This window comes from Salmo salar, chromosome 03 (genome assembly GCF_965601325.2).
Source record: "Salmo salar chromosome 03, fSalSal1, whole genome shotgun sequence".
Taxonomy (NCBI): domain Eukaryota; kingdom Metazoa; phylum Chordata; class Actinopteri; order Salmoniformes; family Salmonidae; genus Salmo; species Salmo salar.
The window spans coordinates 90,525,556-90,549,896 of record NC_138293.1 but is presented as its reverse complement, the minus strand read 5'-3'; the positions used below and the strand labels follow the sequence as shown (position 1 = coordinate 90,549,896).

Genomic DNA, 24,341 nt, shown 5'->3' with positions numbered 1-24,341 from the left:
TGGGTGTTAGACCAAACAATGTTCTGCTTTGGTCAGTAAATGACTCACACTCTTGAACCTGATAAATTATGGAACTGTACTGTACATTCAAGTTAATCAATCAAGTCAACTCAAGGCATAGTTTGACTCAAGGCACGCTCTCCCAGTTCATTTAAACAAAAGGAAGAAAGGAATGAAGTGAAAAAGGGCTTTGTGGACATATTCAAATCCCCTCCTGTTAACATTGTGTGTACACAAGAGAAAGCTTATTTGAATTAGGGAAATCTGGCGATTCAAATGGTGACTATTGTACAATACATTGTCCCCGTAAAACCCAATCTATCAGATTAAAAACCTGTTTGAGCAGGGGAAAGGAAAGAGATGAGAATCTGAAGAGAGAGAGGGAGACGAAGAGCACCTTCGACTGGACGTTTTCCAATTAGGCTGTGGCTCACCAGGAGATCAGTGCTGGGGTAATCCTCATACTGGATGTGTTTCCAGTATATACGGCCTGACTATGTGATGGAGAGCCAGCCTGAAGAGACTTAAGGCTGACAAATGAGAGTGTCATTGTGAGTGATAGAGAGAGTGTGAAATTCAAAAAGGGGGGGCGATGAGACAAAACATGGCGTGAGCCAAAGTGTATGTGTAAGAAGAGAATGAAGGCAAGAGGAGAGAGAGAGGTGGGTTTAGTGCACTGGTATGTGACGTCAGATTGAGCTCCTGTGTCCTCCTGATTTTAATCCCGGCTGATTAGGTAACAGAGAGCAAGCGCCTGTGCAACCCCTCTGGGGGAAGAGAGAGAGAGAGAGAGGGAAGTCAAGCATTTAGACTGAGGGAGGTTGTTAAAGCAGGGAAATCTTGCGCCTGGAGAGAAGAGAAAGGGGCACACTTCCCCCTCTACCCTCCCCCTCGTTCATCCTAAAGCTTTCCACTCCAGACCTCTGTGTGCGTGTGTGTGTCTATGGACAACGGATCGACGATGCCCACGAACGGAATTAACAAAGCCTTGAAGCTGCAGTTTGGCCTCATCAACCACGAGAGCCGTTACCTAACGGCCGAGGCCTTCGGCTTCAAGGTGAACGCCTCGGCCTCCAGCATGAAGAAGAAGCAGATCTGGACTCTGGAGCAAGAGGACCAGGACACCCAGGTAGTGTTCCTTCGCAGCCACCTGGGCCGCTACCTGGCCTCCGACAAGGATGGTAAGGTGAGCTGCGGGGCAGAGCAGCCCGACTCGCCCGGCTGCCGCTTCCTGATCGTGGCCCAGTCGGACGGCCGCTGGGCACTGCAGTCGGAGACATACCTGCGCTTCTTCGGAGGCTCGGCTGACTACCTGTCCTGCTTCGCCCAAGCCATCGGGGAGCCCGAGCTGTGGGCCGTCCACCTGGCCCTCCACCCGCAAGCTAGCCTGCTCAGCGTGGCACGCAAACGCTACGCCCACCTGTTCGCCCGGGAAGGAGAGATCTCGGTGGACAGCAACATCCCCTGGGGCTCGGACTCCCTGGTCACCCTGGTCTACCTGGAAGGAAAGTACTTCCTGAAGACGTGCGACAGCCGCTTCCTCAGCAACGATGGGAAGCTGGTCAAAGAGAACACCCCCACCACCAGCTTCACCCTGGAGCTCAAGTCGGGCAAGCTGGCCTTCAAGGACTGCGATGGGAAGTACCTGACGCCCATGGGCCCGACCGGCACGCTGCGCTCAGGCAGGTGCTCCAAGCCTGGCAAGGATGAGCTGTTTGATCTAGAGGAGAGCCACCCACAAGTCATTTTCCAAGCAGCCAACAAAAGATTTGTCTCCGTCAAACAAGGTAATTATCCAGCCAATGTATATATTTATTGCTATAATGCACATTATTGAAGTGTTTTTGTATAGTCTCTACTGAGATGAAAAATGTGAACTAATTTGATGTTTGGACAATATTTGGGGTTGGAAATGTCTTGGGTGATACATTCAATATCCTCTGTGAAGGTGCACATCTAGCTGCAGAAGAATTGAAAAGAATAATGTCAGCAGAACCCCATTAGGCTCACTGTAGTGTTTCCAGGAGATTGCTATCAAATTGACCTGCTATTCTTTCCTTGGAATCCACCCAGAACTGAGGAAACTAATGTTCTACACTGCTTTCTATTTTCCATTTAGTCTGGAAATGGACTAACCAGGGAGGTTCTGCCTGCTCTATTTTGAGAAAAGAAAGGGATGGAGAAAATAGAGTAGGTAGGCCAGCTGTGAACCCATTGGGGAAAAAACAAGTGACATTCTCAGGGAGCTTCAGAATTGCTGAACTTTTGAAAGTATTTTATTCTTTGTTCGACGCTAAAAACCTGACATTACATGAAACACACTGCTCTGAGAAGAGTAGAGTACAAATCAATTTTGTTCAGAAAATAATGTCTTATTGTACTGTGCTCAGCACGATCAACCTCCAGTGTAACTGACCTGCAAATCCACACTTCATGCATTATAGTTGACGTCAAGAAATTCAAAGTAGGAAAATGTTCACGTTTGCATAATTTCTCTGTAGAGGTTGGTTGGTTCTATCACAAGTAAATGGCAGTCCAATATAATCCCCATTAGTTAGCTGGTCCCGTGTGGCGCGGTTGGTAGAGTATGGTGTTTGCAACGCCAGGGTTGTGGGTTCAATTCCCACGGGGGACCAGTACGGGAATTTTCTTTAATGAAATGTATGCACTCACTACTGTAAGTCGCTCTGGGTAAGAGCGTCTGCTAAATGACTAAAATGTAAATGTTAGCTCAGTGCTGAAGCTCACTTTGTCTTTAGTTACACTCCTTAGCAATTAGATGAAAAGTAAATGCTGTTGAAAGACTCCTCACATCTCAACAATTAGAATCAGAAAATGTGTCTCGGCGCGACAGGATGATGGCATGGTCTTGTGTGCTGCTCTACTCCAGTGGAGACGGCTGAGGAGAGGACGGCTCATAGTAATGGCTGGAATGGAGCCTAGTGGTTAGAGCGTTGGACTAGTAACCGAAAGGTTGCAAGATCGAATCCCCGAGCTGACAAAGTACAAATCTGTCATTCTGCCCCTGAACAAGGCAGTTAAACCACTGTTCTTATGCCGTCATTGAAAATAAGAATTTGTTCTTAATTGACTTGCCTAGTTAAATAAAGGTAAAATAAATAAAAATCAGCCTCCACTGCTCTACTCCCTTAGTGAAGCCTGTGGGTCTGTCTGTCAATAGCAGGCAGTATATTGAATTCTAATCACAGGTAGGCTCAGTTCAGTCATATTTGTCATTTTCAGAAACCATTCACTCAATTGAGTGAGCATTGAGACATATCTCAAAATACAGTAAGCATGCAGTGTAGCAGCCCACTAGGAATGTTAGCCCACATTGGGGAAGGTTCTCTACTCAACGAGAATCAGAAATAAAGTAATCAATTAGGGGATCCAAAAAGATTGTCAGAGACTCTCTTCTGGAAATGTTCAGAAAGAACATTGTGAGACCATGTGACAAGTGTCAAGTACGGTACAACTGAAGGGCAGCCATGCTTGTCTCCCCCTCCTCCCTCTGCACGGTGCACATGGTCAGTCAGCCATTGGGCGCCATTACGTGTGTCATCCCGGGTCGTCATGGTAATGTGCTTTGTCATTTCCACTGTGTGTCCCATAGAAGAGATTAGGGAGAGTGCAGGCCGATGACTCCAGGGACGCAGAGGGGTCCTGCTGGTGCTATCAACTAATTCCCATCAATGGGTATTTCAGGATCACAACCATTCTATTATCAAACTGAAACTACCGGATGCTTTATCTGTGGAGTGAGAGTGAGGAGAGTGAGTGGTTGTAATTGTAATGGGGGCTGAGGTTGTTTGTGGCAGGTAGAGGAAGTCATCTATTAGTCTGGACAGGCAGTGAAAGAGCAGTTAAAATAGGAGAACTGGTCAGACTGATCAGTTACCTACACCCATCAGTAGCTCTCGGCAGAGGCTTTCCCTGAGAGAGGAACGAAGGTGGAGAGATCGCCTCTGCTGACAGTGACATACCCAGAGACAGGCCAGCAGGCATGGAGGACAGGTTACAAAGAGACTGAAGGGACTTTGGCTGTTTCTGGTCACAGGTTTGGATGAAGTTCCAATCAACGACTAGTAAGGTGTCATTCAGTGAGGGTATCACCCTGCCACAACTACATTCACAATGACATAACCTACAAGTACCAAGATTATTTTTTCTAGTGTCGTGTCTTTGGGCACCATTAACTGAAGACATGTTTATCAAAATAACTCCCTGTTATTATTATTATTATTACACGATTAAACTGATTAATCGTTTAACTGTAATTAACTAGGAGATCGGGGCACCAAGGAAAATATTCAGATTACAAAGTTATAATTTTCCTAATATAATTTTCCTATATTATAACTCTATATATTATATTATATTATAGTATGGGCCAATTATCTTCTGGTTTAAATGGTGTATTTTACCTCGCGTCCGTCTCATTCCAAATGTCGTAAATTGTTGTATCTGCACGAACCCAGTCTTTACTAAAAGTCATCCATACATCAATTGTCTTAAAATCATTTATTTACTAAACTAAGTAATTCACAGAAAGCATACAAACAGTAGTTATCGTTACAAAGAAATGGTAGAAGAATGTGCCCTAGTGGGCTAAACCTTTTTAAACAAAGGGTCATAAAGGGCAGCTGAGGAGGCACACAGAGTTCATTAATATTAACAATTGATATGCTAATCCTTTGCACATGAACGCTCACTCATTCGGGAACAATTGCAAACAATATATATTTACGCTCAGTGTGTGTCGGGATCCTTGTTGGAGAGTTTTTGTCCTGTTGGAGAGTTTTGTCCGCGTTCTCTCTCTCTCTCTCGGTTAGAATGGATCTTTCAAAGCGACATTCATTAGCGTCGTTATAGAATGGATGTTTCATCGGTCTTCGCATTCGATGATACCGAATTCTAGCTGCAGACTAGTACTTAATATCAAAGACTTGTTCTTATTCTGTATCGATAGTTTAACCACGTGGTATGGTTAACCTCTATGGGCTAGGTGGGACGCTAGCGTGCCACCCGTGGTGCACTCCATCAACAGCAGGTGCTTTTCAAGAGCGGCAAATTTGAATCCAAATAAATGTCAAAATTCAAATTTTTCAAACATACAACTATTTTACACCCTTTGAAAGATAAACATCTCCTTAATCTAACCACGTTTTACGATTTCAAAAAGGTTTTACGGCGAAAGCATAAATTTAGAGTATGTTAGGACAGTACATTTACAAGAGTTGTGTGTAATGTTTTGTCAAGTCAAAGACAGGGTCACCAAAACCATAAAACCAGCTAAAATGATGCACTAACCTTTTACAATCTCCATCAGATGACACTCCTAGGACATTATGTTAGACAATGCATGCATTTTTAGTTCTATCAAGTTCATATTTATATCCAAAAACAGCGTTTTACTATGGCATTGATGTTGAGGAAATCGTTTCCCTCCAATAACCGGCAGTCAAGTCAGCGTCACAAATTAAATAATTAAAATTAGAAAACATTGGTAAAATATTATATTGTCATTTAAAGAATTATAGATTTACATCTCTTGAACGCAATCAACTTGCCAGATTTAAAAATAACCTTACTGGGAAATCACACTTTGCAATAATCTGAGCACTGCGCCCAGAAAAATACGCGTTGCGATACAGACTAGACGTCATGTTGGGGAGATCTAAAATCGAAAATACTATGTAAATAATCCATTACCTTTGATTCTCTTCATCAGATGTCACTTCCAGGTATCACAGGTCCATAACGAATGTAGTTTTGTTCAAAAAAGCTCATCATTTATGTCCAAAAATCTCCGTCTTGTTAGCACATGATCTAAGCCAGCCGGACTTCTCGTCATGAACGAGGGGAAAAAATATATTTACGTTCGTTCAAACATGTCAAACGTTGTATAGCATAAATCATTAGGGCCTTTTTTAACCAGAACATGAATAATATTCAAGGTGGACGAATGCATACTCTTTTATAACGTATTGGAACGAGGGTACCCAACATGAACTCGCGCGCCAGGTGTCTAATGGGACATCATCGTTCCATGGCTCTTGTTCGGTCAGATCTCCCTCAAGAAGACTCAAAACACTTTGTAAAGGCTGGTGACATCTAGTGGAAGCAATAGGAAGTGCCAAAATATTCCTCAGCCCCTGTGTTTTTCAATGGGATAGGTTTAAAGTCAATACAACACATCAGGTATCCACTTCCTGTCAGAAAATGTCTCAGGGTTTTGCCTGCCAAATGAGTTCTGTTATACTCACAGACACCATTCAAACAGTTTTAGAAACTTTAGAGTGTTTTCTATCCATATATAATAAGTATATGCATATTCTAGTTACTGGGTAGGATTAGTAACCAGATTAAATCGGGTACATTTTTTTTATCCAGACGTGCAAATGCTGCCCCCTAGCCCTAACAGGTTAAAGTTCAGTAGAGGAATACATGGTCAAACCTATTGGCCAACTCGTAATGGAGTGGAGGCCTGGTCTGAAGAAAGTAACCCTGGGTGGGGGTTTTATTCGGAATGACAGAAAAAGGCTGTCTCATGACGCCAGGTCTTGTCTGTGTCCCTGGGGACGTGCCGATGACTGAATTAAGCTTTGAACAGAAATACAATTCTATCACATTAACATCAGTATATAACATCAACATATTCCAAATAGCTTTAATCTTATTAAATCATTGTATACAACCATTTAGATGCAAGTCCCATAGCTGAGGCCATTATATAAACCTTAGTATGGTAATATGGTACTATTGTCGCCAATGGGTATCACAAAATTGTACCAAGCGGACCAGTTCGTAGCTGGATTCTTCACCGATCTTTTATACCTTCTCCAGAACATAAATGTTGTTCGGTTCCCCAATTCTGTGAGTTGGAAGAATTTCCTTTGTCTCTCTATGAAACCCCTCTCTGTCTCAACTGGGCCATGCGGCAGGACATTCTCCTTTAGAATTTTACGACCGCCTTCACAGGGCCTGGGTAGGGAGAGGTAGGTAGGGGGATGGTGCAAGGGGGAGGGGGTCAACTGTGCTCCCTGTTCCCAGAGTGAGGGCAACGTCATGACACTAGGGAGATTCATTCCTCCCTCCCTCCCCTGCACAGGCCTCCCCTGGTATGCTATGTTCTTACGATTTGGTCAAAATACGGAGGTAAATGTGATTTTAAATTGTACGAGTATAGGATGATTTTACAGATCAACAAAACAAATATGAAATAGTGCAGCGGTCTAAGGCACTCCATCTCAGTGCAAGAGGCGTGCAAGAGGCTAGAGTCCCTGGTAGCCTCTTGCACAGTTCCTGGTTCGAATTCAGGCTGAATCACATCCGGCCGTGATTGGGAGTCCCATAGGGCGGTGCACAATTGGCCCAGCGTCATCCGGGTTTGGCTGGGGTAGGCCGTCATTGTAAATAATAATTTGTTCTTAACTGACTTGTCTAGTTAAATTTTAAAAAAATACAAATAGATAAAAAAAATAATGTATGAAGGCTACTGGCTCAAATATTGATCAGTGTTCCATGGAAATAATGAAGGCATGAAATAGTATATTTGATTGCAAAAAAATGAGTGCCTCATTCTACTCTTCCTTTGGTTAAAATTTGGTAAAAATGTTCAACAAGTGGCTTTTCAAAATGTCCAATATGGCAACCCAACCAATAATTTTGTGCTTGGTCTCTCTGAGGAGGAGTGTTTTTGCCTGGGGTGTATTCACTAGGAAACAGACTGAAGCAAATGGGATGAAACTGGGAGAGACTAACCTGAACTTGTCCACTAAGAAACTCTCATTTTTGTTTTGCTACAATGTGCACTAATGAATACACCACTGGTGTCTCCTCTCCCCCGACATTTGTTTTAGGAACGAGGCAGGCACCAGAAAGCTGCTTAGTGGGCCCTGTGGTGCAGATTTGCATTGCACCACCGAGGGAATTACAGCAGGCGAATGAGCAGGATGGGTGGAGGGGTGTGTGTATGGGATTAGGGTGGTAACAGGCTTAAGAGAAAGGTTGAGGGATATTTCTGTGGTATCTAATTTGAACTCCAGCAGACACAATCTGCTATATACAGTGCATTCGGAAAGTATTCAGTCAAAAATTCCCTGTCTTAGGTTAGTTACGATCACCACTTTATTTTAAGAATGTGAAATGTCAGAATAATAATAGAGTGATTTATTTCAGCTTTTATTTCTTTCATTACATTCCAAGTGGGTCATACGTTTGCATATACTCAATTAGTATTTGGTAGCATTGCCTTTAAATTGTTTAACTTGGGTCAAATGTTTTGGGTAACCTTCCACAAGCTTCCCACAATGAGTTGGGAGAATTTTGGCCCATTCCTTCTGACAGAGCTGGTGTAACTGAGTCAGGTTTGTAGGTCTCCTTGCTCACACACACTTTTTCAGTTATGCCCACAAATGTTCTATAGGATTGAGGTCAGGGCTTTGTGATGGCCACTCCAGTAGCTTGACTTTGTTGTCCTTAAGCCATTTTGCCACAACTTTGGAAGTATGCTTGCGACCAAGCTTTAACTTCCTGACTGATGTCTTGAGATGTTGCTTCAATATATCCACATAATTTTCCTACCTCATGATGCCATCTATTTTGTGAAGTGCATCAGTCCCTCCTGCAGCAAAGCACTCCCACAACATGATGCTGCCACCCCCGTGCTTCACGGTTGGGATGGTGTTCTTCGGCTTGCTAGCCTCCCCCGTTTTCCTCCAAACATAATGATGGTCATTATGGCCAAATAGTTCTATTTTTGTTTCATCAGACCAAAGGACATTTCTCCAAAAAGTATGATCTTTGTCCCATGTGCAATTGCAAACCGTAGTCTGGCTTTTTTAACGGCAGTTTTGGAGCAGTGGCTTCTTCCTTGCTGATCGGCCTTTCAGGTTATATCGATATAGGACTTGTTTTACTATGGATATAGATACTTTTGTACCTGTTTCCTCCAGCATCTTCACACGGTCCTTTGTTGTTGTTCTGGGATTGATTTGCACTTTTCACCCCAAAGTACGTTCATCTCTAGGAGACAGAATGCGTCTCCTTCCTGAGCGGTATGACGGCTGCATGGTCCCATGATGTTTATACTTGCGTACTATTGTTTGTACAGATGAATGTTGTACCTTCAGGCGTTTGGAAATTGCTCCCAAGGATGAACCAGACATGTGAGGTCTACAATTATTTTTCTGAGGTCTTGGCTGATCTTCTGATTTTCCCATGATGTCAAGCAGAGGCACTGAGTTTGAAGGTAGGCCTTGAAATACGTCCACAGGTACACCTCCAATTGACTCAAATGATGTCACTTAGCCTATCAGAAGCTTCTAAAGCCATGACATCATTTTCTGGAATTTTCCAAGCTGTTTAAAGGCACAGTCAACTTAGTGTATGTAAACTTCTGACCCACTGGAATTGTGATACAATGAATTATAAGTGAAATAATCTGTCTGTGAACAATTGTTGGAAAAATGACTTGTGTCATGCACAAAGTAGATGTCCTAACCGACTTGCCAAAACTATAGTTTGTTAACAAGAAATTTGGAGTGGTTGAAAACGAATTTTAATGACCCAACCTAAGTGTATGTAAACTTCCGTCATCAACTGTACATTGTGAAATTCATATGACGTGTTACGATTTTATTGGGCTTAAGATCCTGGAGTGCATCTTTAATGATGTCATTGGTGCTTACTTGTTATCTATTCTGAATGCTGCGCTTTTCAAACATATTTGTATCCTCAGTCAATATCTTTGCCTTTTGGATGATGGGCCATTCCCAACAGTTATTTGGTCGCATCAGGTTTCTCCAAATTCATTTCCAGTCCTTCATTTGAGTTTTTCTAGAACTGTTGCAGTAGCTGTGCTTCCCTACAGTACCACATGGGGGAGAAAATTCTATTACACAGTGATATTACACCACTATGGGTGGAGTGAGGGGTCAGTGGTGAAAAGCAAGAGCTGGATTCAGTATTTATATTCTATCAAATACTTTGGGCTGCGCTTGATTAAGCTTAAGAAAAAGCACAAACCCTGCCCATCTGGCACTCAAGGCAGACTCAATCAAACACTCAATGCATTTAAAAGCTTTCAAACAGATATGATTTGAACCCAGGTCTGGAAACATCTGAAGGAACTGAGGGGACACTGGCAAACACATACATACAGTGCCTTCAGAAAGTATTCACTCCCCCTGACTTTTTCCACATTTTGTTGTGTTACAGGCACAATTTAAAATTGATTATATTGAGATTTTTTGTCAGTGGCCTACACACAATACCCCATAATGTCAAAGTGGAATTATCTTTTTAAAATGTTTACAAATTAATTAAAAATTAAACGCTGGAATGTCTTGAGTCAATAAGATTTCAACCCCTTTGTCATGGCAAGCCTAAATAATTTCAGGATTAAAAATGTGTTGAACAAGTCACATAATAACACTCTGTGTGCAATAATAGTGTTTAACCTGATTTTTGAAGTACTACCTCATCTCTGTACTCCATACATACAATTATCTGTAAGGTCCCTCAGTCGAGCATTGCATTTCAAACATAGATTAAACCACAAAGACCAGGGAGGTTTTCTAATGCCTCTCAAAGAAGGGCACCTATTGGTAGATTAGTAAAAATATAAAAAAGTAGACATTGAATATCCCTTTGAGCAAGTGAAGTTATTAATTACACTTTGGATGGTGTATCAATACACCCAGTCACTAAAAAGATACAGGAGTCCTTCCTAACTCAGTTGCCAGAGAGGAAGGAAATCGCTCAGGAATTTCACCATGAGGTCAATGGTGATGTGAAAACAGTTACAGAGTTTAATGGCTGTGATTAGAGAAAAGTGAGGATGGATCAACAACACTGTTTCTCCACAATACTAACCTTAATGACAGTAAAAATAAGGACGCTTGTACAGAATAAAAACATTCCAAAACATGCATCCTTTTTGCAACAAGGCACTAAAGTTATACTGCCAAGAAAATATGGCAATACATTTTTTGCCTGAGTACAAAAGTGTTATATTTGGGGCAAATCCAATACAACACATTACGGAGTATCACTCTCCATATTTTGAAGCATAGTGGTGGCTGCATCATGTTATGGGTATGCTTGTAATCGTTAAGAACTGGGGAGTTTTTCAGGATAAAAACAAACGGAATGGAGCTAAGCACAGGCAAAATCCTAGGGGAAAACCTGGCTTAGAGTGCTATCCACCAGACACTAGGAGATGAATTTACCTTTAAGCAGGACAATACCATAAAACACAAGGCTAAATCTACACAGTCCTGTGTGGCTCAGTTGGTAGAGCATGGTGTTTGTAACGCCAGGGTTGTGGGTTCGAGTCCCATGGGGGACCAGTACGGTGAAAAAAGTATGAAATGTATGCAGTCGCTCTGGATAAGAGTGTCTGCTAAATGACTAAAATGTAAATGTAATGTAAATGTACACTGGAGTTGCTTACCAAGAAGACAGTGAATGGTCCTGAGTGGCCGAGTTACAGTTTTGACATAAATCTACTAAAAAATCTATGGCAAGACCTGAAAGTGGTTGTCTAGCAATGATCAACAACCAATTTGACAGAGCTTGAAGAATTTTGAAAAGATTAATGCTGCTGGTGATTCTCTGATCCACCTCTACGCAGACGACACCATTCTGTATACATCTGGCCCTTCTTTGGACACTGTGCTAACAAACCTCCAAACGAGCTTCAACGCCATACAACACTCCTTCCGTGGCCTCCAACTGCTTTTAAATGCTAGTAAAACTAAGTGCATGCTCTTCAACCAATTGCTGCCTGCCCGACTAGCATCACCACCCTGGACGGTTCCGACCTAGAATATGTGGACCACTACAAATACCTAGGTGTCTGGCTAGACTGTAAACTCTCCTTCCAGACTCACATTAAGCATCTCCAATCCAAAATTAAATCTACAATCGGCTTCCTATTTCGCATCAAAGCCTCCTTCACTCATGCTACCACCACCATGCTTCATTTTAGGGATTTGCCAAACATACCCTCGTAAAACTGACTATCCTACCGATCCTTGACTTCGGCGATGTCATTTACAAAATAGCCCCCAACACTCTACTCAGCAAACTGGATGTAGTCTATCACAGTGCCATCCGTTTTATCACCAAAGCCCCATATACTACCCACCACTGCGACCTCTATGCTCTCGTTGGCTGGCCCTCACTACATATCCGTTGCCAAACCCACTGGCTCCAGGTCATCTATAAGTCTTTGCTAGGTAAAGCCCCGTCTTATCTCAGCTCACTGGTCACCATAGCAACACCCACCCGTAGCACGCGCTCCAGCAGGTATATTGCATTGGTCATCCCCAAAGCCAACACTTACTTTGGCCGCCTCTCCTTCCAGTTTTCTGCTGCCAGTGACTGGAATGAATTGCAAACATCTCTGAAGCTGGAGTCTTATATCTCCCTCTCTAACTTTAAGCATCAGCTGTCAGAGCAGTTTACCGATCACTGTACCTGTACACAGCCAATCTGTAAATAGCGCAACCGACTACCTCATCTCCATATTATTACTTACCCTCTTGCTCTTTTGCACCCCAGTATCTCTACTTGCACATCATCATCTGCACATATATCACTCCAGTATTAATGCTAAATTGTAGTTATTATCACCTCTATGGCCTATATATTGACTACCTCCCTACTCTTCTACATTTGTACACACTGTACATAGATCTTTCTATTTTTATTTTATTTTGTGTTATTGACTGTATGTTTGTTTATGTGTAACTCGGTGTTGTTTTTGTCGCACTGCTTTGCTTTATCTTGGCCAGGTCGCAGTTGTAAATGAGAACTTGTTCTCAACTGGCCTACCTGGTTAAATGAAGGTGAAGTAAAATAAATAAATAAAAAATGTTGCACAATCCAGGTGTGGAAAGCACTTAGAGACTTACCCAGAAAGCCTCACAGCTGTAATTGCTGCCAAAGATGCTTCAACAAAGAATTGACTCAGGGGTGTGAATACTTATGTAAATTAGATATTTCTGTATTTCATTTTCAGTAAATTTGCAAAAATGTCAATATGTTTTCACTTAGTCATTATGGGGTATTGTGTGTAGATGGGTGAGAAAATGTTTAATGCATTTGAAATTCAGGCTGTAACATAACAAATTGTGGAATATGTTGAGGGATGTGAATAAGTTCTAAAGGCGCTGTACATAGGCCTACAGTACATGTGTTACCCAACATGTCATCTTGGCACCCAGAACCTAATCCCCCATGTGCACTACTTCATCTGTCACAACACAACCAGACATGTTCATTTAATCATTTTTTTATCACAATGTAAGTGTCACAACTTGCGGTCACCTCGGGACACGTGTAATCAGCTGTGCAAGATAAACTGGCAGGATAAGACAGGACATGCACATGACAGGCTCATCCGAGCAGCGGGATACCTCGGGGCAAGGCGGTGCCAAGGTCAACTCTCACACCACCTCTCCTATGGTCGTGTTCATTAGGGCATGCAATACAATGTTTCATTCAGTTTTATCCCGTTTAGTGCCTAATGAACACCACCCGGTCCTCTCACCTCCAGGGACTTCCTCTTTGGTTTGCATGACGTTCAAACTTCAGGGAGATCCCAAATCAGGGGGAAATGCATGCTGTGTATAGAGGCCAGGAGTTTTTCCTGTCCACATGACCTAATTAGAAGATAACTCCTGGTCCTAGTTTTAGGCTATACCTATGGCGCAGAGTTTTAGGCTATACCTAGGGCCCAGAGTTTTTCCTGGCCAGGTCACATAGTCAGGAAAAACTCCTGCCCCTTTCCTTGCACCAAAACCAATAACACACTATCCAGCTGAACCCAAAACCAATAACACACTATACAGCTGAACCCAATACCAATAACACACGATACAGCTGAACCCAAAACCAATAACACACGATACAGCTGAACCCAAAACCAATAACACACGATACCTTGATAGAAACCTGTTCCATAGCGCTCAGGACGTCAGACTGGGGTGAAGGTTCACCTTCCAACAGGACCACAACCCTAAGTACACAGCCAAGACAGCGCAGGCTTCGGGACAAGTCTCTGAATGTCTTTGAGTGGCCCAGCCAGAGCCCGGACTTGAACTCGATTGAACATCTCTGGAGATACCTGAAAATAGCTGTGCAGCGATGCCTCAAATCCATCCTGACAGAGCTTGAGAAGATCTGCAAAGAAGAATGGGACAAACTCCCAAAATACATCTGGGCCAAGCTTGTAGCATCATACCCAAGATAGACTCAAGGCTGTAATCTCTGCGAAAGTGCTTCAACAAAGTACTGAGTAAAGGGTCTGAATACTTATGCAAATGTCATATTTCTGTATTTTTTGTTATAAATTTGCAAAAATGTCTAAAACCTGTTTTTGCTTTGTCATTAGGGGGTATTGTGTGTAGATTGATCAGAGGAAAAAAAATATTTAATCCATTTTAGAAGGCTGTAATGTAACAAATTGTTCGAAAAAGTCAGGGGATCTGAATACTTTCTGAATGCACTGTATTTGACTAACATTTGTGCCACTCCATTTAGTATGATATGTTGCTTTACGTTAGGTTACATTACATTGGCCCATGTAAATCCGATACACTCATTAGTATGATATGATACGTTTGTGATGACAGTAGGTTACTTAAGGCAAAAACGAAAGGAGGGTGATTTGGTTGGGGTGGATGGGTGGGTGTATTACACCAACATCTAGCAACCCAAATGTTGTGTGTTTGAATCTTATCACAGACAACTTTAGCTAATTAGCAACTTTGCAACTTCTTACAACATTTTAGATACTTTGTAACTACTTAGCATGTTAGCTAACCCTAACCTTAACCCTATAACCCAACTCCTAACCCTAACCTTAACCCCTAACGTTGCATATCATACTACAGCAGTTGAAGATGATATATCATACTGTACTAAACGGGTTAAAGCAAACTGGTGCGATCAAGACGTAGGATACTATACGTCCTACAATTCGTATTATGTTATATTGTATGGCCGCTATTACATTGTAGGCCAATATAAAGTAACGTCACTCTAAATGGAGCGGCACGGATTTTGGTCAAATGTAATAAGTTTTCCTCTGAGACAAGGTTACAGCGGCTATGCCTTGGTAATTCACATTCAGATTGTTGGTGCAATGTGTTTATGTCCTCATAATTTTTTATTTAGGAACTGTGTGTGTTTTATGAGCTCACAGTCCTGCAGTAGCGGTGTTTGCATACTGTAATATCCTCCCTGTTCACAACATGAGGGTATACTTGCAGAGTTACACACCGAGAAGACCAGGACTATTATACTGTTTGACATGACACGTTGGTAATGTTCTGTCCTGACAGTCCTGCACTAAAAAGGAGCAGAGTGCACTTATGAGTGGAAGTGCTAAAAAGATGTGGGCTTGTATCAAGGGAGGAAATGTGGATGATTAGAAGGAGCTCATATTTGGAGTTGGATGATACAGAAGTGCAAGAGATTAAAAAAAATAAACATTAAAATACCAAAATGAAAAGGATCATTAATCTGTTGACTTTGTGTGTGAACCTACCCTGTTTTTTCTGATCCTTTATATCCTATCTATGTCGGTGGAGCTCGGTGCCCTACTCCTTTAAACAGAGAGATATACTCCAGAATAGTCAGCTTTCAGAGAAGCGCTATAATGAAGAACTCATCATCCTAAATTAATAGAATGTCTAAAGCTTCGGCCTACAAGACATGAACCAGCGTACCTAACCTTAACCACACAGCCCATTTAGACAAGGCCAGGGATATAAGAATAGCACGGTCTTCTGACCAGGTTTTGTGCTGTGAGTCCCTGAGCTGTGTAACACTAGAGGAGAAGAGACGAGAGACAGACAGTTCTTTAATGAGCTGTCACATCACTGCTGTGTCCATGGTTCTCCTGCAAATCACCTTTGAGTGTAAATGGCTTGTGAGAAGAGCTTGTGATCATCGTCATTGTAATGCCCTTCGACTCCGAGCCATGGCATTCTATTCTCAACTGTCTTTTTCTCTTTTATTTCCCTTTTGTTGTTGTCTCGGTATAATGGATCAATAAAGTTTGTTGTGTTGTATCATTATAGGTGTGAGCATCTCAGCCAACCAGGATGTGGAGACAGACATGGAGACCTTCCAGATGGAGATTGATAAGGAGAGCAAGAAGTGCATGTTTAGGACCAACGGCGGTAACTACTGGACACTGGTCTCCCACGGAGGGATCCAGTCCACAGCCACGGAGGTGTAAGTAGATCTATTTTATACTCACTAGTTTGTCATGAGAATGCACACCACAGAGTTGGCTACAGACGGCTTCCCAATTCATTCTTTTGGACATTCTTGCTAACATTATCTGTTGGACATTCAGATGTTGTTTTGCCAGAACAAGCAAACCTGATTGAACTTGTCAACGAATAAACCAAATGAATTGAATCTTAGTGAGCTTGTTCTGGAATAGAACAAATATGTGCCACAGTTTAGGATGCCTGAAGAACGGATAGGGAAACACCTCTACTAAAACAGATCTGCTACCAGAGGATATGAACAGTTTTATGTAATGTCACGTATGAGGGCTAGATTTAAACAACCTTCCATTAAATTATTTTCAACTTAACCCCCTCTCTTTTCATTCTTCTCTTTCATCCCCTTATCCGGACAACCACAGGGAGGCCAACACAATGTTTGACATTGAGTGGCTCGGCCGCAGTGTAGCACTGAAGGCAAGCAATGGGAAGTACGTGTGCACCAAAAAGAATGGGCAGCTTTCAGCCGTCAGCGATTCCGTAGGTAAGTGCTTCGAGATCCAAATCTCTGATGTGATTCAGTTAGCATAGAGATCACGTTGAATGTGTCACATGGAATGTGCTCAACACGACTGAGGGACGAATGAGCACATGTCATGTGTAAAGAGAATTGGCATGTGATCAGAGGACGAAAGAGAAGAAGAATAGAAGATCAATGGTCAGAGGACAGGGATGGACTGGGACCAGACATCAGCCCGGGAATTTCTCACACTGGCCAATATTTTTCCCTTTAGGGCCCCATTTCAAAAAAGGACGTAGGAAAATTGCAATTGGCTCAGAACAAGGCAGGACGGCTGGACCTTGGATGTACACAGAGCTAATTTTAATAATATGCATGTCAATCTCTCCTGGCTGAAAGTGGAGGAGAGATTGACTTCATCACTACTTTTATTTATGAGAGGTATTGACATGTTGAATGCACCGAGCTGTCTGTTTGAACTACTGGCACACAGCTCGGACACCCATGCATACCCCACAAGACATGCCACAGGAGGACTCTTCACTGTCCTCAATTCCAGAACAGACTATGGGAACGTGCCTCCCATAATAAATACAAATAGAAAATACTAGCTCAAAAAATATAATTCTGACAGGTCCACTGGGCTAAAATCCAGAGTCCCATCTGGCATTTGACCCTACTGCCCTATTTCCTTACTGCCCTATGGCTTTACTGCTCTATGTCTCTACTGCCCTATGTCTCTACCGCCCTATGTCCGCCCTATGTCTCTACCCCTTTGTCTCTACCGCCCTATGTCTGCTCTATAGCCCTATGTTTCTGCTGCCCTATGTCCCACCTGCCCTGTCTCTACTGCCCTATGTCCCACCCGCCCTATGTTTCTGCTGCCCTATGTCCCACCCGTCCTATGGCTCTACCGCCCTACCCCTTTGTCTCTACCCCCCTATGTCCGCCCTACCGCCCTTTGTCTCTACCGCCCTATGTCTGCTCTATAGCCCTATGTTTCTGCTGCCCTATGTCTCTACCGCCCTATGTCCCTACTACCCTATGTCCACCCCATGTCTCTACAGCCCCATGTCTCTACCCCTTTATGTCTCTATCACCCTATGTCCGCTCTATAGCCCTGTGTCCCACCCTCCCTATGTCCCACCCGTCCTATGGCTCTACCGCCCTACCCCTTTGTCTCTACCCCCCAATGTCCGCCCTACCGCCCTATGTCCGCCCTACCGCCCTATGTCCGTCCTACCGCCCTATGTCCCTACCGCCCTATGGCCCTACCGCCCTATGGCCCTACCGTACTATGGCCAGTCCGTTTCTGTCAAAAGACTGTGTTATTAAAGCCTCACCTGGCCGTGACCCCACTGTCAGGGGGAGTTGGGATATGCAAAAACCTAATTTCCCACTGGGCAAAAAAACGGCTGAATCAACGTTGTTTCCATGTCATTTCAACAAACAAATTCAAGGTGATGACGTTGAATCATCATGGAAAACTGATTTGGATTTGCAAAAAGTCATCAACGTAAATGTATTTTGTCATTTTTTTCTCAACTTTTAAACTAAATTCAATGTCAGGGTGACATTTTTGGTTGATTTCAAGTTGAATTCATGTTAGTCAACCAAATGTAAATCAAAAATAGATGTTGAACTGACGTCTGTGCCCAATGGGTTCCAATTTATTATTTATTGTTATTATTTTATTATTGTTATTGTCATTATTATTGTCATTATTATTATTGTCCTTATTATAATTATTGTTGTCATTATTATAATTATTATTGTCATTATTATGTATTGTTATTATTATTATTGTTATTATTTTATTGTCATTATTGTTATTGTCATTATTAATTTTATTGTCATTATTATTATTGTCATTATTGTTATTCTACCTTCCTGTCGTTGTGTTGCAGGTGATGATGAGCTCTTCCTGATGAAGCTCATTAATCGGCCCATGTTGATCCTGCGAGGGGAGAACGGTTTTGTGTGTCATCACAAGAGTTCCAACACGCTGGATGCCAACCGATCTGTCTATGACATCTTCTCACTGCTCTTCAGCAATGGCGCCTACCACATAAAAAGTGTGTGTGTGGGTGTGTATGTGTGCTTGCATGGATACATGTTTGCATTTGTGTGCATGTCTTCATGTACCATGTATGTGTAAATGTTCTATCTGCATGTGTTCTACTGTCTTAGAGTAAAATGTGGCATAGTTCTATCAGTATTATTGTGTTCTACTGTCTTAGAGTAAAAGGTGGTATAGTGCTATCAGTATTACTACAAAGTACACCAAACCAAGTATGTCACTCTTTATCTCTAACTAACAATAACGTTGTCCATCTCCACTCAGGCGTGGGTGGAAAGTTCTGGTATGTCTCCTGCAGCGGCCTGGTGTGCTCAGACGGAGACAAGCCTGAGGACTTCTTCCTGGAGTTCCTGGAGCACGGGCGGGTGGGCATCAAGGGCAAGAACGGCAAGTACCTGCGCGGGGACAGCGGCACGCTGAAGGGCAACGCTGCAACCGTGGACCCCTCCTGTCTCTGGGAGTACTAACCTGACGCGACCTCCGACGACCCCTGAAGCCCGTGGAGGGAGAAGGAGAGAGGGGGAGTGTGGAGGGAGAAGGAGAGAGGGGGAGTGTGGAGGGAGAAGGAGAGAGGGGGAGTGTGGAGGGAGAAGGAGAGAGGGAGGACCTGGTTCCCACCTGGGTTCACAGCTCAACCAACAACGATACAGTACACAGACTGACCGGGGATCATTTTCACTACTCTCTTTTCTACTTTAGCTGCAAAGGAGAGGCCGCTCCCACTTCTTTGTTTTGTTTTGGCAAAAAGTGAAAATGTATAGAAAGTTATTTCTTTGTGTTTATTTTATTATATTTGATTTGTTTTCCAAAAAAAGCATTGGTTACCTAAATGTAGTTTTTTTCCAAGTGACATTGCCAACATCAACAACAGCGAATACGTAATGAAATCTGCTAATTTTGGTCACTCACACAGCCTATACAAAAAAGCATCAGATACTGTATACCGGTACTTAAATTATTATCTGGATGCCTGAATAAAGGCAGCTTTTCACGTCAATATGTCTTTGTTGTGATGTTTACTGTTGTCTTTAACAACATTGTATCAGTACAATGATTGCCCAACACTGCTCCCAAACATACTCACTGCTTCCAAAGAGGACACGAATCAGCTTCCAAAATGCCCAAATTAATGGTGTAGAATACCAGACCCAGAGTAGCCCAAATGGCCCTGTTATGAGTAGCCCAGAGTAGCCCAAATGGCCCTGTTATGAGTAGCCCAGAGTAGCCCAAATGGCCCTGTTATGAGTAGCCCAGAGTAGCCCAAATGGCCTTGTTATGAGTAGCCCAGAGTAGCCCAAATGGCCCTGTTTGAGTAGCCCAGAGTAGCCCAAATGGCCCTGTTATGAGTAGCCCAGAGTAGCCCAAATGGCCCTCTTATGAGTAGCCCAAATGGCCCTCTTATGAGTAGCCCAAATGGCCCTGTTATGAGTAGCCCAGAGTAACCCAAATGGCCCTGTTATGAGTAGCCCAGAGTAGCCCAAATGGCCCTGTTATGAGTAGCCCAAATGGCCCTGTTATGAGTAGCCCAGGGTAGCCCAGAGTAGCCCAAATGGCCCTGTTTGAGTAGCCCAGAGTAGCCCAAATAGCCCTGTTGGAATCATCTTAGAATGCAATACGATCCTTCTTCCCTTCCTTGAAGTAATCACTGATTTGACATGACTGATGTAAGCAACCATGCATGTCAGATCAGTGATTACTTGGAGGATGTATTTAAAGAGTAGTCTAGCAGGGCCAATGCCTGGTCCCGCTACAGATTATATAGCTAATTTGAATTAATTATAACAAAGACAGAAAAACATCAGTTGTCCACTATGTGGGAGCATTCAGTAGTATCACAGTACTAGAAAGTTGTAAGATATCAACATGAGGGAAAAGCAAGAGATCAACATTGTTTGCGAGGGGAGCGTACTATAAGGGCCATTTGAAATGTTCTAATCCTGTCAAATTCAACTCTGGACCTCGAAGCCAGTTCCACTGCATTCTTTTCATTGTTCGACTCTAATCAGGGACTGATTTAGACCTGGGACACCAGGTTTGTGCAATGAATTATCAGGTAGAACCGAAAAGCAGCAGGCTCCGGACCTCGTAGTGTAAGAGTTGACTACACCTGTTCTAACCCTTTCTGACTCTATGTGTGGGTAACTGTATGGCCTGTACTCTATCATGTCAGTCTACAAGTCTGCAGTCACAAGACGATAAAACCAGCGGGAAAAACTGTGTTTCAGGGAATCCGTTTGACCAAGGCAAAGCACAAAATAATAATTATTTAGGATGCTATTTAGATCAGTGATTCTGGCAGACTGACTGCAATGTTGTGAAACTCAAACACGCACAACATTATCAAGTGCTGCTCTGATTTCCTGCCTTGGGACTTAAAAAAATATTTCATGGTGCACCCCTTGAGTTGCAAAGAGGGCCCACTCCCATTTGCTGTTTTACCATCTGTGACAGCATGGATAGCGCCATTGAGGGCTATCTCCATTTTAAAGTGGTCAATTTCTTCTTCTACAAGCGTATCGGTGGTGCGTAGACAAACTGAAAAGGTGCATACCACCTACTAAACTGCAGTGTGTCACGCCCTGACCATAGATGGTTCTCTATGGTGTAGTAGGTCAGGGCGTGACTAGGGGGTGATCTAGGATGACTATTTCTATGTTGGTGCTAATATGGTTCCCAATTAGAGGCAGCTGTGTATCGTTGCCTCTGATTGGGGAACATATTTAGGTAGCTTTTTCCCCACCTGTGTTTTGTGGGATATTGATTGATTGTTTTGTGTTTGTGCATGTCACGTTTCGTTGTTCGTTTATTGATTTATTTGCTTTAGCTTAAAGTTTCACTTTGTAATAAATATGTGGAACTCAACATCCGCTGCACCTTGGTGTTCACCAGGTAAAGGAGTTTTGGACATGGGAAGAAGTGATGGGTGGATGCGAAACCCTTCCTTGGCGGTAGATGGAAGGTAATAATGGAGGACAGCGACGACGCCAGGGTTCGCGGCCACAGAAAGCCAAAGGACAACCCCAAGAATGGGGGGGGGGGCACAAGGGGTGGCCGGTCGAGCCGAGGAGAGTGCCAGATCCCAAATGGTAAACTCTGGAGGAGCGTGTCGTCAGACCACGGCCACAGAAACCCCAAGATATTTTTGGGGGGGCACATGAAGCTGGCGGCTGAGCCGCGGGAAGAGCCAGAGACTGTCAGGGAGGCAATGGAGAAGTTGGGAGAGAGAGTGATGAGAGAGATGTTGTGCAAGTGTGTTCTGCTCAACATTCAACCAGAAGATCTGGTTAGCAGTCTGGTGAAACCTGAGTCGGCTCTACGCATCTGGCCTCCAGTGTGCCTCCCCAGTTTGGTACGTCCTGTGCCTGTTCCTCGCACTTGCCCTGAAGAGCAGGTCACCAGTCTGGTGCAACCTGTGCCGGCCCCACACATCAGGTCTCCAGTGCGCCTCCCCAGTCCGGTACGTCCTGTGCCTGCTCCTCGCACTCGCCCTGAAGTGCGTGTCACCAGTCCGGTGCCACCTGTGCCGGCTCCACGCATCAGGCCTCCAGTGTGCATCCCCAGTCCGGTACGTTCTGTGCCGGCTCCTCACACTCGCCCTGAAGTGCGTGTCCCCAGTCCGGTACGTCCTGTGCCTGCTCCTCGCACTCGTCCTGAAGTGCGTGTCACCAGTCCGGTGCAACCTGTATCGGCTTCACGCATCAGGCCTCCAGTGCGCCTCCCCAGTCCGGTACGTCCTGTGCCTATTCCCCGCACTCGCCCTGAAGTGCGCGTCAGCAGTCCGGTGCCACCTGTACCGGCTCCACGCACTAGGCCTCCAGTGCGCATTCACAGTCCAGAGCTTCCGGTGACGGTTCACTGTCCGGAGCTTCCGGCGACGGTTCACTGTCCGGAGCTTCCGGCGACGGTTCACTGTCCGGAGCTTCCGGCGACGGTTCACGGTCCGGAGCTTCCGGCGACGGTTCACGGTCCGGAGCTTCCGGCGACGGTTCATGGTCCGGAGCTTCTGGTGATGGTCCACGGTCCGGAAACTCCGGCGACGGTCCACGGTCCGGAACCTCCGGCAACGGTCCACGGTCCAGCTCCAAGGCCGGAGCCTTCCTCTGCGCTGATGTCCAGGCACGGCATCCAGTCCTGCTCCATGGCCAGAGCCTTCTGCGCCGGTGCTCAGTCCAGACACGGCACGGCGTCCAGTCCAGCTCCAGGGCGGGAGCCTTCCTCTGCGCCGGTGCCCAGTCCAGGCACGGCGTCCAACCCAGCTCCAGGGCCAGAGTCCTCCTTTGCGCCGGTGCCCAGGCACGGCATCCAACCCAGCTCCATGGCCGGAGTCTTCCTTTGTGTCGATGCCCAGTTCAGGCACGGCGTGACTAGGGGGTTCTCTAGTATGTCTATTTCTATGTTGGTGCTAATATGGTTCCCAATTAGAGGCAGCTGTTTATTGTTGCCTCTGATTGGGGAACATATTTAGGTAGCTATTTCCCCACCTGTGTTTTGTGGGATATTGATTGATTGTTTTGTGTTTGTGCATGTGCACCACGTAGTCACGTTTCGTTGTTCGTTTATTGATTTATTTGCTTTTGCTTAAAGTTTCACTTTGAAATAAATATGTGGAACTCAACATCCGCTGCGCCTTGGTCCGCTCATTTCCAAGACTGTGACAGTGTGTATAGTCTAAACAGGAATAAGGCCAAGGTTGGTGATGTTTTCTGAGGAGTATCATTCATTGGCTGATTCCTCCTGCTACCCTGGATGGAATTCTGTGATCTCCCTTAACCCATAGGAAGTCCCACCCATTTGACTACTTAAAGATTGTTAAAACCTTCAGTGGCGCTGCCCATGCTAAACTGGCTTTATGGCAAGTGTGCCCTCTATCCGTCTCTATAGATGCCCTCTAGTGTGCCCTCTCTCCCATCCTATACCCTTTCCTCCAGCCTCTATCCTGCAATCAACTCGCCGCAAAGACTTCCAGTTCTACCATTGAGGTACCACATCTGCAACAGTTTACAGTCTGAACCAATGAAGACCCGTTGGTTCTGTGACGAGAGTTTGTGATCAGCACAGTCCATCCAGTAGGTAGTAGTTAGTGTCACACTCTAGCAGCACAGTCCATCCAGTAGGTAGTACTAGTGTATCACTCTAGCAGCACAGTCCATCCAGTAGGTAGTAGTAGTGTATCACTCTAGCAGCACAGTCCATCCAGAAGGTAGTAGTAGTGGTGTCACACTCTAGCAACACAGTCCATCCAGTAGGTAGTAGTAGCGTATCACTCTAGCAGCACAGTCCATCCAGTAGGTAGTAGTAGTGTATCACTCTAGCAGCACAGTCCATCCAGTAGGTAGCAGTAGTGTATCACTCTAGCAGCACAGTCCATCCAGTAGGTAGTAGTAGTGTCATACTCTAGCAGCACAGTCCATCCAGTAGGTAGTAGTAGTGTATCACTCTAGCAGCACAGTCCATCCAGTAGGTAGTAGTAGTGTATCACTCTAGCAGC

The 24,341-nt window shown here is 44.2% G+C and overlaps 1 protein-coding gene and 1 non-coding gene across 2 annotated transcripts; both read left to right on the top strand.

Annotated features, from left to right (window-relative positions):
- The first annotated feature begins 752 nt into the window (after positions 1–752).
- LOC106591336 (fascin-2) lies at positions 753–19,850 on the top strand. Its single transcript, XM_045715695.2, has 5 exons — positions 753–1,787; positions 16,098–16,254; positions 16,676–16,797; positions 18,681–18,848; positions 19,118–19,850. The coding sequence occupies exons 1-5, from the start codon at positions 944–946 to the stop codon at positions 19,318–19,320; spliced, it is 1,494 nt and encodes a 497-aa protein (XP_045571651.1). The 5' UTR covers positions 753–943; the 3' UTR covers positions 19,321–19,850.
- trnat-ugu (transfer RNA threonine (anticodon UGU)) lies at positions 11,280–11,353 on the top strand. The gene has a single exon. It is a non-coding gene; the product is annotated as a tRNA-Thr (tRNA).
- Positions 19,851–24,341: the final 4,491 nt, after the last annotated feature.